We start from the raw sequence: 14,524 nt of genomic DNA on the forward strand, positions 1-14,524 counted from the left end.
TTTAAATTCTAAAAAATTGTCTCTGAGTCTTTTAATTCGCTTGTATAAGCTCTTGCTTTAATCCCTTGTTAAAAAATCATTTTAAAATTGCATTTGAGTCGCTTTTAGTCATTTTAGTCCCTAGGGGCGTTTTGGTCATTTCACATAATATTTCTGATACGTTTTAATCTGCTTCGTTGTTTTTAATCGTCTCGCTTTACGTTAATTTTCAATTTACTTTTTTTCAATTCAATTTTAGTTTAATTTTCGTTTTAGTCCTCGTACTTTTGTTATTTGCATTTTAATCCCTTTTAAGTTTGTTACAAGTCAAGTGCCACATGGCATTATTTCATTGGTCCAAGTTTACCACATCACCTATATAAGTCAAACCATGGTCAATTTTTCATTCACCAATCATTTTTCCACAAAAAATTCCACAAAAAATAAAAAAACTCTTTCATTTTCTTCCCTCTTTTCTTTTCCTCACGTGCTGATTTTTCTCACCACCACAACCAATTCCTAACTAACTTTCACCACCACCAAAACCACCATAACTAACCACTCAACCACCACAATCCACCTCTAACCACCACAATCCACCTCTAACCTCCACCAATCTATCACCGATTCACGGATTCGTCCAAAAATTCACATGGAAACATAATTCTCTTTCGGCAGTCCAAGAATTAGGATCAAACACCTTTTTTTTCAAACTTTCATATGAACATTACCATGAACACTGTGAATGTGCATAACAGATTTCCAGAAGATTCATAATCATCAAATTCGAGTTCCATCATCAACGGTGTTCCGATCAAAACGGTTCAGACAAGTATCATACAAGCAGCCTCAAAACAGTTCGGTTTCAAGCGTTGCAGCTTCAAAACGGTTCGGATCCAGCAATAAGGAGCATCGAGACCGTTCGTAAAGGAAGAGGAGAAGGACGAGCATCAAGCATCTCGTTCTTGCATGATTTCAGAGGTAACCAATTGCCTTTTCCTTCATTTTCGTCGAACTTCTGTGTGTGTAGTTGTGCAAGAATTCGAAATTAACTGAAAAAACGTAGATCTAGAGCTTTTGGTGTATGTTTTCGAAAATCAAACATCGGATTAAGAAAGAGGAGGAGAAGAGGGACTAGATCCATGAAAAAAAATTCGAAAAAAAATGATTTCAATTTTCCGACGCGGTGGCTCCGCCACCGGAGGCCGGCCGGCCGCCGCGTCGGAGTCCCATCTCCACCTTCTTCTCCGATCTGCTAGTTGCAGAGAGAGAGAGGAGCTTTTGTTGTTTTAGAAGCATTTTGGCTGTGTAAGAAAAAATGATCAAAAAAAAACTAGCAAGAATCCCTTTTATACTACACTAAACCGAAATGGGTCGTCCCTGACCCATAACCCATATGAAACCCGATCCAGACCCATAATCCAACCCATCTCCCATCTTGGATTGGGCTTGGACTGTGGGTTGCTTGCAGTTTTTGTTTTGAGGGAACTTTCTTGATATTTCTACACTGCCAAAATGCTTCTACACCCCTGTTTGCGCCAATTTTGTTCAATAAAATTACTGAATTTTTTTTTTAGTTGTTCTTCTTGATATTTTTGTTAATTTTTGGTGTGTTTTACATGGTAAAATTGCTTAGAAAATATAGGTGAAAATTTTGTTTGTTTGTTTAGTTTAGTGTTTTTAACTTTGGTAAAAATCGTGAAAAAATTTTCAAAATTGCATGAACATTCTTGGGGCCGGTATTGATACGAGAGACTTGATTCTTGGTTTCTTTCTTGCATGTTAAAAATTTCGATAAAGGCTTATGTAAAAATTCCCTTGTGATATTGTATTATTTCTTGTCAATTGTCGTGGAATTTTTGCATGCTTTTGATTCCAATACTTTGCCATATCATGTTGACACTTAATATGCAAATGTGTAATGTGTTTACCTCTGAAAATTGTGTTTGTTTGGCTGTTTTGAAAGTGCAAGTTGTGAGTTTCTTGTTTTGTAAGTAATGTGTTTTGTTACCATGAGAAATAATGTGTAAAATGGACTTGAAAGTGCACTACAAGTCTTGGCTCATACTTGTCCTTATGATTCTCATAATGTGGCTGAAATGAACCATTTGAAAATTACCATTGATAGGAGAATTTTAAGCCTTAAATTTGCTTTGGTGTTAGTGCAATTTCTTCGAGTCCATTTTCCCATTTTTTTTTGGCTAAAGTGTTTGTTACTTTTTGGTTAAGTCTTGTTCATTTTGTTATGCAATTTCTACTTGCTTCATTTTCCATATTATATCTTGTACTACTAATCCCTTTGTTTCTTGTTTCATGTCTCATTTCCATAGCATTTCATTCCATACTTCATCTTCCATATCCATTTTATTTCTTGCATTTTAAGTTTCAATCCCATACAAAATTAGAATGTAACACTTAGGAAATTCTTGTATTTTACTTTCATGCCACTTTTAATTTCTTGGCAAAGAGGCCATAGAATGTATCTAGGGTATGATGTAAAGGACAATGGACTCTAATGGTGTACACCGACACAAGCACCGACACACGCACACACACCACTTTAGATATAGCTAGAATATGCATGTTTAGATGTATGTTTAGGATTGTATGTTTAGATGAATGCCTAGGATTCATACTTAGAAAAAATCAACTTTTCAAAAAACATGAACAAATTTCACTCAAATCTTTTTCACAATAAACCTCGGGATCAAAATCCCATTGCATTTTCCTTTTATTTTCTTAATCAAATTTCAACAAACTTTAATCATACTTTGACTTGTTTTTGCAAAATGACTAATTCAACCCCACTTTTTAAAATCTCATGCCCTTGAGGCCTCTTTCTATTCTTCAAACTCCAATTTTTCAAACTTAAAATCAACCAACAAAAACAAAAACATTTTTGGAAGAGAACTACGGTGGATTTGATCCCTTAAACGGGTACGTAGGCAAGGAACAAAATTCCTTCAATTCAACTAAAATAAAAATCCAAAAACATTCTTCTCCCTCCAATTCTTCATTTAGCAAACTTTAGGTGTAAATAACATTTCAAAATGGCATTTAAAAATAAAGCGCGCGCGTAGAAAGTAAAGACGGTTCCTATAGGTTACTATAGTCGTTATGGGTGCCTAACACCTTCCCGTAGCGAAAACAACTCCCGGACCTCGATTCTCAAGGGTTTTGCTTACTTTTTTTCCCTTCCCAAGAAAAAAAATAAGATATCACCGGTTTAAAAGGTTCAAACGTAATCAATGTTTGACACCCGAAAACCAAGATAAAACATAAAGTGACAACTATTCTCAGACAGAAAAAAAAATGCTAAAGAGACAATTATTTTGGGACGGAGGGAGTACAACTCATTTGAATTTAGTCAGAGTTTTCAGTTTTGAGTTTGACGGTGTGTCTGTGTGAACGAGTGGAGGTTGAGGCACTCTACGACTGCTTGTGTTGTCGGTGGTTGGAGGTACGTCTTTTTAGGACTCTGAGTTTGTAACAATTTACATTGGTTGGATGCAGGCCCGTTCATAAGCCCTTGATAAAAAAAAACATTTTTTTTAAAGACCAATTTTCTATTTAAATTGAAAATGCTTAATTGCACTTTTGCCCCCTATCTTTTTGTCAATTGTGTGATTTTGCACCCAATCCTTTTAAATGAGCGATTTTGCACCCTTTCTTTTGCCCTCTTTCTGATTTGATGGCCCCTCTTGTGTTTCGGTGTTGATGTGTCCAATTTTGATGATGTGTCAACAATAAATGATGTCCAAGTGGAAATTGAAATTAAAAAAAAATAAAAAATGGAATAATTAGAGAGAGGTCACATGCCATCATGTTGCTGCTGCAAAAGAAACAAAAAAATATTATGAAAGAGAATGAAGAAAGACACTTGTGACATTGTGGTTGGTCAATGTCACAATGTCACCAACCACAATGTCACCCAAGTGCTACCCAGAGATTAGGAATTCGAGGGGGGTGGGTGAGAATGGTTATTCATTCTCAGAAAATACTTGGGTGACATTGTGGTTGGTGACATTGACCAACCACAATGTCACAAGTGTCTTTCTTCTTTCTCTTTCATAATATTTTTTTTGTTTCTTTGTACACTTGTGACATTGTGGTTGGTCAATGTCACCAATGTCACCAACCACAATGTCACCCAAGTATTTTCCCTAATCTCCATCTCCTTCCTCTTTGAACTTGGGTCTTCTTCTCCCTTCTCTAACTGACCCGCCTCGCCACAAGCACTCAATAGAAACGAGTAAGTAAACCCATCAAGTTCAGAATCATTTAAAACCATTTGCTTGTAATATTGAATTGATTTCCAAGGCGTAATACTACCAGCATAGGCTTGTTGGAGTTATGGATTTGAATCCATTTGATTGGGTTATGGATTTGAATGAAGAGTTTGTGGGCATGTTGGGGTTTACCAGATGCAGCGTTGAATGAAAGAAGCTTGGCGATGATGTTGTTCTCTTGAGAGAGACTGTTGAGAATTACTTGGGTATGAATTTGAAGGATATTGGTTTCGGTGTTGTTGCAATGAGAAAATGTATTATTGAATAACTCTTTTCCCAGTTGCAGAAACACGACCTTGATCAATACCAATCCCAACACACATGGACATCAAAGCCATTTATTCCATTTGATCAAAGCCATTTATTCCATTTTTTATTTTTTTTTAAATTCAATTTACACACATGGACATCATTTATTGTAGACATATCATCAAAATTTGACACATCAACACTGAAACACAAGAGGGGCCATCAAACCAGAAAAAGAGCAAAAGAGAGGGTGCAAAATCGCTCGATTAAAAAGTTGGGGTGCAAAATCGCACAATTGACAAAATATAGAGAGTAAAAGTGAAATTAAGCCAATTGAAAATAACATCCGTGTGTATACTGATTATTAGCCACCAAAATCAAATTCATCAATTATTTTTACCAAAGACATGTTTTTATACATAGAAATAGAAACATGGAAGGTGTTTTTTCCTTCTTTGAGTAGGGGTGGATATTGGACAATAATATTTTCTTGAGGCCCAGCTCGGTTGAGTTGTTGAATTCTGCTCTTCTCCCAACAAAAATCACTCGCGTCCAACTGAACTTCCCAAAATACCCCTACGTGAATTAACTCACGCAGGTGTTATATCCCGCGTGAGTTAACTCACGCGGGCCAAAACACTAACTCACGCGGGCCAAAACACCCCCTGTGTGAGTTAACATCATCAATCCTTAACTATAAAGAGGTTTATGTCAGGTTGAGTTTAGGAAACAAAGTAAAAATGCGATCAAACGTAATTACAACACGATTCAACAAAAAAAATAAAAGATACAGGAGAGGAAATACAGGCCAAAGTGACAACTGCAAGGAGATTTGCACAAGCTCATAATAGCACATCCTTCTATTTATTCGAAAACTTCAAGAATTAGCTCCTATGGCTCCAAAGTAACGTGGACGGGGAGGTAGTGATGAGACCAATATATAATGGTACCAAAATATCTTTTGTTTACGTGGGATACCCATTATAATTTTTTGAGTTCAATATAATAACAAACTTTGGTTAGGGCCTATGAGCAGTTGGATTTAGATGATTATTGTTAGAAAATTGCTTTTTTGACAATGAAACCTTCCTATTGACACAAATAAATGACGTTAATGCCCCCAGCGGCAGTTAACAACCGCTCCATGATACGCCGGCAGTTAACAGCCGCTGGAACTCAGCGGTTGTTAACAACCGCTGAAGCTGAAGACAACAGTTGTTAACTGCCGCTACATGCTTGATCATTTTCCAGAAACTCATTTTCATTTTCCAGTGTCTTTCCTAAGATTTTAATTTTCATTTTCATCTAAGATTTTCATCAAATAACCAATTGATACCTAAACATATTCATCCAATATTTAACAGGAACATGGTAAAATTAAAACACAAGAAATAATATAAAACGTACGTATGTATATGTCATAGAAATAGGAAAATGTACGGAACATGTCATAATAATACATCATCATCATCATACTAAAAAAATACATAAAAAAATCCTAATAATAATCAGCCCTGCTGCCTACCCTGCCTCTGCCCCCTGCGCCGCCTGGCAATCTGATAAGTAAGGGCAGGGCGACTAGTACTAGATATTCGCATGACCTCTTGGACAATCTCCTTTTTGATCATCTCAGCTTGCCTGACCACAATATCATCAACTATGTGCGCCACATCCCGGATGATCCTCAGTGTGTCAGGCATCTCCCTGGCATGCTCCTCCTCTATGATCTGCTCCACGTTCGCCGGCCTAGGAGGGGATCCTTCATCAGGTGGGAGAATACGAGGGTGAGAGACTCTGGCATACCAAGCCATGTAGCCAAGCGCATGATGCCATGCTCTCTCACACGCATCTCCCCAAGCAGTGAATAACCACGCCTGAGCGTCCATCAGCACAGTGGTCAGCAACTGTGTAGGCACCTGAGGGACATCTGAAGGATGTCTGGGAACGTCCTGCACAAAGGATAACTGCCTCTTTACCCGCTCAAGTAAATGACGGTACACCCTCTCCTTCCCGCACATGAGCCATCCCGAGTAAGTGCACAAGATCTGAAATGGGTGCACATCTCTGTGATCACCATGAGTAGAAAACCTGACGTCATCTACCTCCAAGCGATCCAGGCGTAAGCAGTAATGGTGCACATTCTTATGCCCTCTACTAGTAAGCCATCTCCCAGCACATGGTCTCTGTGGCTCCCACTCCGGGTTAGGCTTCCTTGGGTAAGGACCTGGAAAATGCTCCAAAATCCATCCCTGCAACAAAATAAATAATACACAAAAATAATTATTCGAGTTAAATATTCAATAAATCTAAAACATTATAAAATAATCTAACATGATAATAAAATTTATAAAATAGAGCGGCAATTAACTAAATAATTATTCGAGTTAAATATTCAGAAAATGGAGGTTTCTGCGTTCATATCATAAACATTAGAACGACAGTTAACAGCCGCTGGCCCCCAGCGGTAGTCAATAGGAAGTTTTCATTGTCAAAAAAGAAATTTTCTTATTGTTATGATGATGAGTTTGCAGATGCGTTTAATAATGTCGTGCGCCCCTCTGGGGTCGTCAGAGCACCACCGTGGTCAGCGGCGGTGGTCAATTGACCACCGTTGCCACCACTGACCACCATATTATTTTAAATTATTTAATTAAAGGTCATGTTACCTTGTACACATGTTAAGGATTCCATAAATAGTAAATATTTAATACAAAACATTTATTTTCGATTCCTAAAAAAAAATTGGCACATTTTTCTAGACAAAATTTTTACGGGTTAACATGTGTCATAAGGGCACAAGTTAACATTTTCCTTTAATTAATAATATTTAATATTTCTTTAATTTATTTAGGCTTATATCAAAAATATACTCAAAATATTATTGGGCTACAAAAAAAAAGTTGTATTGGGCCTTGTTTCATAAAATTCATTTGGACTGAATTCACAAACAAAACCCTCTAATAATTAACACACCCCCTTAATATAAATTATAAACTTTAATTTACGGATGGACATTTATAATAATGGATGGACATAATATTTAATGGATGGATTAGAAGATTTTTTTTCAAGAAATAATTAGTGGATTTAGTGGACTAATGAATTTTTTTGAACCATCCATTAGAATCCAAATCCATGTCCATCCAATCCATCCATTTTGCCACCCCTACTCATATATGGTAATTCCTAGTTCAATTGTTTCTTCATTCCTTACTTGGATATCAGCTGAACTCTTAATTTAACGGTTGGTCGTTTTTTTTTTCTTTTCAAAACTCGGTATCCGATTTAAGAACCGATTAATATGAGGGGATCAATCTCACAGCCCACTTGCAGAGCCCCATTTAAAGTCAGAGCAAAGTTCTGTATGAACTTGTCCACCAAAATTAACACCGGATGGAATTGAACATGAGAACTTGAGAGGAGCACACTCCAATATCTCAAGCCAACCACTAGTCCAACCCCAAATAAGATCCAAGAAGTTTACAATAAACCACTGTTTGATTTTTTTTATAATTTTTCGTAATATATGCACAAAAACATAAATTAAGTGTGAATACTAAATTCAACATCTATTAAATAATTTCATATAAGAACATTTAATTTGTGTTTTAAGAATTTATTCATATTAAGAAAAATACTAATACTTTCATTTTTTTTTGTTAAAGATATTATATTAAATGTTATAAATATTATAACCTTTAATATTAGGAAAACTAATAATTTATTCATATTTAAGAAAACTACTAATACTTTTATTTAAAATATTTTAAAATGATTCAGTCAAAAAAAATATTTTAAAATGATAAGTATAAACTTTCTAACGAATTTTAGAGAGTCTCTTTTGTATTTATGTCGTTTATCTAAGCCTTTGACTCAAACAACTCAACACAAACTCACCGACATCATATTTTAACCAAACAAAGGTACTTATTTTTGGTCAACATACAATAAAATTAGTGATAAAATGACACTGATACATATTTAAAATAGTCGTAACTCAACGAATCTTTGTCTATTATTCAAATGTTACGTATAAATCTATCTATTCATTTCAAAATATATTTGTAAATAAGATTTATTTTTAGTAAAGTCAAAACATTTCAAGTAATTTTAAAATGAAGAATAATATTTTATTTTTTAAAATTCTCATATGGTTCATTGAATCTTTTATGTTGTTCATATCCATTGAACATAATTTTTCACAGTAAACTTCTATAAAAAGAAAATATTGATTTCTTTCAACATGTTTTCTTAAAAAAAAAGAAAAAAAAAAAGGAAAATGCTACTTCTCAAGAAAAATAGCTTCAAGAATTTTTCAAGAAATAGTTGGCAAATTTTAATTGGATGATTTATTTGCCCACTTCCTATTTTTCAGCCACACCTCCTTGAATTGTGGCAAATAGTGCATTGTGATTGGCTATTCTTTATTCTTGAAGAATTCTTGATGTTATTTTTCTAGAGATATATCATTGCTCAAAAAAAAAACTTGAATCATTTCTTCCATTATTTCCTTCACGAATACCTAAAAAAAAAAAAAATATTTATATAGCTTGCTCTTGTAAGTTGGTTGAACTTGTATCAAAACCTATTACTCTGGCTTGCAAACACATCTCAATTAATTTCAATGGAATCAATTAACACTCCTAGCCTTCCCTTTTGCCCTCCACCTAAGGACCAACAAGGTGAAAACAAGGTCCAATTTTTTGGCTTCACCTTATTGCAAAAAGAAGGAAATGTACCAAAAGAGTTTATTTGGCCTTCTGAGCATTGGGTGAAAAGCAGTGGAGAAAATATTGAGCTACCTCTTATTGACATAGGTGTCATCAAGAGTGATGAGGCTGCAATGGCCAACGCTGCTAAGATTGTGAGGGAGGCATGCTTAAAACATGGTGCCTTTGAAGTCACTAACATTGGTGTGGACTCAGATTTCATCAATGCTGTTCTTCAAGAAACCTACAGCATTTTCAAGCTTCCTTTGAGCAAGAAAATTACTGATATAGCCAAAGATAATAGAGAATTAACATACTGTAGGACAACATCTAGATAAGAGCACAAATCACACTGTAGGACAACATCTATATACTAACATAATAGAGAATTAAATGAATAGTCTCAATTTCCCAAGTATGGCAACAATCTCATCCAAAACATAAGCTACTTATGTGCATTAACACTCAATAACTTAAATTTTCATAAGCAGGAAAGCAAAAAGTATTGTATCTTCACATGGTTCTACAGTCAAAATCTAAATCCCTTACTGCTATTTCTCTGGGATGAGAGTGCTGGTACAGATCTTCCGAGCCCGTCAAAAGGGTCAGTGTCTTCATATATTATGCCATTTGAAGTTGATGAACTATTATTTTTTGTGCTTCTAGAATCACTAAATTTACTAATTTCTTCAAAAGGATCTGTAAAGTTGCTTGTGGATGAATCCATTGGGGCTGAAGTTGATTCTAATACTTTGAAAGGGTCTTCTGCTGCAGTGGAGGTTGTTTTAGATGCACTTATAGTTGGTTCAGAGGACAAACCAATATTAGGAGCATGCCTGTTATTAACAACATGTAAAAATGATTACAACACATCAAACATTAAAGAAATAAACAATATCTATGAATCGCTCATCAAAGATAATCTTGTTATGCCATTTATCTATGTGTGCGTGCATGCTATAAATATATGTGGAAATTAGATCTTAAAAATAGAAAGAAAAAATAAAGGTGTACACATCTCAAAACAAAGATTTCTCACTTCTTTTTCCCTTTTCTGTTTTATTTCATGGAAGAAAAAAAATATGTTTTAAAAGAGAACAAGTCAAAGATGATAGCTGGAAAATGATGTTGTTATAGTAAAATTGAAGGCACTTTTGATGAGAATACAACCCACCCTGAGCGTGAAACAAAAATGCTAAACTTAATTTTCACACGGTGTGGGACATTCTGAAACTTTGAAACCAATCAGGTCCCAAGATTTGCTAGCGTTTCTTACTTTTTTAATTCGAAGCATGCATATACTTGGTTGCGCACAAAAGGCATAATCACGAAATAGAGATATAGTGTATACATACCTGTCACTACCAAGTCCAGCTAATAAATCATCAAAATCAGAACCAGCTTTATCGTCTTTCTCTGATCCATTCCTACCGGAACCCTTACCAAAACCACTTTCTGTTTTCAGAGACGCGAAAACGTCATCAGAATTAACCTGCACCGTACTCTTCAATCCAGGCACATGGTCTTCGTAAACCGGTGGCCGCAAAGAATTTTTGCCGGATAGGGAGTACATGAAGTCCCAATCTAAAGGTCCATCGAAACGGCTGGTGGAATTGGAAGATGATTTTGCACGTTCAATTACATCCCAGCCCATGCGCATTGACTGCTGAATCTGGTTAAGAGATTGATATTAAAGAATTGGTCAAAACTAATATTGTGAAACTAAACTAGAATAAAAAACATTGGCAAAAAGAGCAATAAACTTGGTTAATATTTCGAGGAAAAACTTGCCTGTGCATGAGTTAAGCGAAAGAGATTTCGTCTAGTTTTAATACGCCCCACCAAAGAAGGCTCTTCTACTATTTGCCTCCTAGCAACATCTGTTAATGTAATCCAGAACATTTTCATAAACAGGAAAGCAAAAAAGGCATGATATTATTAATTAATCAATCTTAAACATTAAAAGAAGGTGATTTGAGTTACCTATTTGCGCTTGTGAGTCGAAATCGATTAAAGAAGACTCAGATGCCGGCACCGTTCCTTTAAATTCCATCAGAGCACAACTAATATGAAAGAACAAGATATCAATATACTAGAATTGAAAAAGAAAAGAAAGAAGAAGAAGGATGAATGAAAATACCTTGAACAAAGCAAAATTAGCGGCGAAAGAGAGATATGTCGCGGGGTGAAGAACAAGCAGCAACGCGCGCGATATGGGAACTAAATTCAAGGAGTTAGACACATCACACATGTATATATACTACCAAAAACGGAACCCACCCACAAAGCCCACTCGTTTTTTTCTTGGCTTTCAAGCATTATTGGCCCAAAAACTTTTGCAAAGTTACGATTTTGACCTCTAACAAAAAATAATAATTTTCGTCTCCCATTTTATAAAATATATATTGCAAAACGGTCGGAGGACGCAACATGTCAAAAAACAAGAGGTCAAAACCACAACTTTTTGCAAAGATAAATGATCGAAAAAACATAGTTCCCTAAAGATAGATGATCAAAAAAACATATTTCCTTAAAGATATAAAAATAAAAGAACATATTTTCATAAAGATAAAGGGCAATTTTTTTAAGGGGCCAAAATCATATTTTTTTAAAAGTTAAGGAATCAAATATGCATTTAAGCCAAACTTTTTTCAATGGTTTTTATTAAGAATAAGGAGTATTCAATATTTAAAAATAAACAAATCCATCAGTAATTTAACTTTTTTATTTATTTTTATTGATTTTTTTTTGTTATCTAGAATATCTCGACAAATCACACATAATTACTTGTGATATTGTTCTATAAATATTTCACTTAATTATTATTTTTTTATTTGTAAACATATTTTAACTTTTAAAAATTAAGGATAAGAGTATTCAATATTGTTTTTAGGAAAAAGCATATCACATTTTGTTTCATCCATAATAGTAACATAGTTCAATAAGGTGGATGATAGAAAATAGAGGGACTAACATGTAATACAGATACGAGCAAGATTATGAACAACTTTATTAACTTGTCTCGTAATAAAAGTTAGAGCATAACTAGCATTAGACAAAAGCAAAGCCTTACAATTAGACAATACTTCATAGTTCATTCACATATAAATTGTTGTTGAGGACTGCATTCATAACCACCTGACAATCGGTTTTGAAAACAACCCGGTTAAGGACTAGTAGGCCAAGAATAATTTGAATGGTTTGAAGTAGAGCAGTAGCTTCACATTCGGCCGTGATTGCAACATAGGGAAAAATAATAAATGAGCTTGGATAAGGTGTCCAAGACTATCACAAAAACATATACCGACACCATATTTATCTTCACTTTCGAAAAAAGCACCGTCCAAGTTGCATTTGTTCCACTCTAACAACGGTTTAGCCTAAGTTGGATCAACAATCGACACATCGACATTGAAACAGTGGCACCCCATATAGTTTCAATTCGTATCTAATGCTAAAATGTAATCTACTTTAGCATTATCAAGTCTTTGTTCCCATAAGCAAGCATTACGAGCGCGCCAGATACTCCATAAAATAGCCACAAATCTTGCACAATCTTCCACATCAAGGACTGCAAGAATGGTAAATACAATAGACAAACAACTACCACTTGATGTCATGTGTGACTCTAGCTTTCCTCGGAGAGTTGCCTCTTTTCAGCAATTTGTAGCAAACTTGCAGTGCATAAACGTGTATCTCATTCTCATCTTCAAGATCATTATTACAAGTAGGGTTGGCAATGAACCGAACCAACTCGAATATAGTTTAGAGATCGACTCGACAATTTGTTCATTAAACTTGATTCATGAACCACACGAGTTGAAATTGAGTTGAAAATTAAGTTCGTTGAATAATTGAGTTGACCTTGAGCTATATGTAGTTCGACTCGAATGGTTCATGAGTTGACTCGATTATATATATATATATATATATATATATATATATATATATATATATATAACATAATTATTATATTAAATGAAATCTATATTTTTATATTTATAATAAAATATTTATGCCTCAAGGATAGTGATGGCAAAAAGTCTGCATTCGCAGATATCCACGGATAAAATCCGTCATAGACACGGGGCAAATATTCTTAATTATAGTACTTGAATTTTGTTGGATTTTGTCTGATAGATGTACTAGTTTTGGTGTACTTATATTTTTGTTTTGGGTTGTTTGCATAATCATCTAGCTCATTCGTAGTTTACTTCGATACATGGTACATATGGATATATGGTATGCAACTCTTGAAAAAATTCGACACATGAGTATACATAGTTGATATGTTGGGGAATTAGTCACTTTAGTCCCTGATTGGGAGAGGATTCGTCACTTTAGTCCCTGAATGAAGAGAAATTGCAAAACAGTCCCTGCATGGTCAATTTCAGGGACTAAAGTGACTAACGGAGTCTACATTCAGGGACTAAATTGACTAACGAAGTTTGCATTCAGGGACTAAATTAACTAACAAAGTCTACATTCAGGGACTATTTTGCAATTTATCTGCATTCAGGGACTAAAGTGACTAATTCCCCTTGATATGTTATATGGCTTGTCGTATATTCTAATAATAATTTTAATTCTTGTCTAATTAAAAATAATAAATCACATGCCAACATAAAATAAAAAAGAAATATGTCCAATAACTAGCAATAATAATAAACTAAAAGTAGTTTTATTTACAAAAATAAATGTTGAAAAAAATTCCACAGTTCAATACATATAGCGTTCTTCAAAAAAATACATATAGCGTTTTCTCTAGTCTAAGCTTTAAGAGAAGATAAAATTGTCCAACATCCGTGGGTTTAAAACAATAGAGAGGAGATTAAATATATAATGTTAGTTCAATTTTTATTTTTTAAAAAATTAATTAATTTTTTAAAAAATAAATTAAAAGGTCAAGATATACTTTTCTGACAAAAACAAAAAAACTTTTAAATTATGTTACTCGAGCAAACGAGTTGAACCTAATGAGCCGAACTGAGTTGTTCGTGAACTTTAAACGAGTCGAACTCGAGTTACAAAAATGGTTTGTAACGAACTCGAGCCGAGTTTCGAGCTGAGTCAATTCTTATCGAGTCGAGTCGAGCTCAGACGAGTTTGACTCGACTCGACTCATTTCCAGCCCTAACGGGGAGGTAGTGATGAAATGTGACGAGAGACCAATATATCGTGTCTTTTTGAGACAAAAATTGTAAAAACAAAAACAAAAACGTGTGTTTTTTGAGACAAAAATTGTAAAAACAAAAACTAAAACAAAAAAGTGTGTTTTTTGAGATTAATTTACCTTGT

General features: G+C 34.5%; 1 protein-coding gene across 2 annotated transcripts; it reads right to left on the reverse strand.

Moving 5' to 3' along the window:
• Nucleotides 1–8,986: 8,986 nt before the first annotated feature.
• On the reverse strand, nucleotides 8,987–11,492 carry LOC146933922 (auxilin-related protein 2-like). Of its 2 annotated transcripts, none has more exons than XM_085705731.1 (6): nucleotides 11,367–11,492; nucleotides 11,210–11,289; nucleotides 11,018–11,106; nucleotides 10,582–10,898; nucleotides 9,776–10,062; nucleotides 8,987–9,470 (listed from the first exon to the last, which is right to left on the reverse strand). In XM_085705731.1, exons 2-6 carry the CDS (start codon nucleotides 11,277–11,279, stop codon nucleotides 9,439–9,441), a joined length of 795 nt encoding a protein of 264 aa, XP_085561857.1. In that variant the 5' UTR covers nucleotides 11,280–11,289; nucleotides 11,367–11,492; the 3' UTR covers nucleotides 8,987–9,438. The 2 variants fall into 2 exon arrangements, with proteins under 2 accessions (XP_085561857.1, XP_085561856.1); XM_085705730.1 differs by having other exon boundaries at nucleotides 8,987–9,508.
• Between the last annotated feature and the right edge of the window lie 3,032 nt (nucleotides 11,493–14,524).

Source organism: Medicago sativa, chromosome 4 (assembly GCF_051527215.1).
Source record: "Medicago sativa cultivar Bolivia chromosome 4, Bolivia_mono, whole genome shotgun sequence".
Classification (NCBI taxonomy): domain Eukaryota; kingdom Viridiplantae; phylum Streptophyta; class Magnoliopsida; order Fabales; family Fabaceae; genus Medicago; species Medicago sativa.

Excerpts from the sequence above, each read along its gene's own strand:
- LOC146933922 (XM_085705730.1), bottom strand. The coding sequence starts at position 11,279 with ATGGAATTTAAAGGAACGGTGCCGGCATCTGAGTCTTCTTTAATCGAT. Across the intron at positions 10,063-10,581 it reads GCTGGACTTGGTAGTGACAG|GCATGCTCCTAATATTGGTT; the intron begins GTATGTATACAC and ends TGTTAATAACAG. Across the intron at positions 9,509-9,775 it reads CTCATCCCAGAGAAATAGCA|TAATTTTCTTGCTCAAAGGA; the intron begins GTAAGGGATTTA and ends TGGCTATATCAG.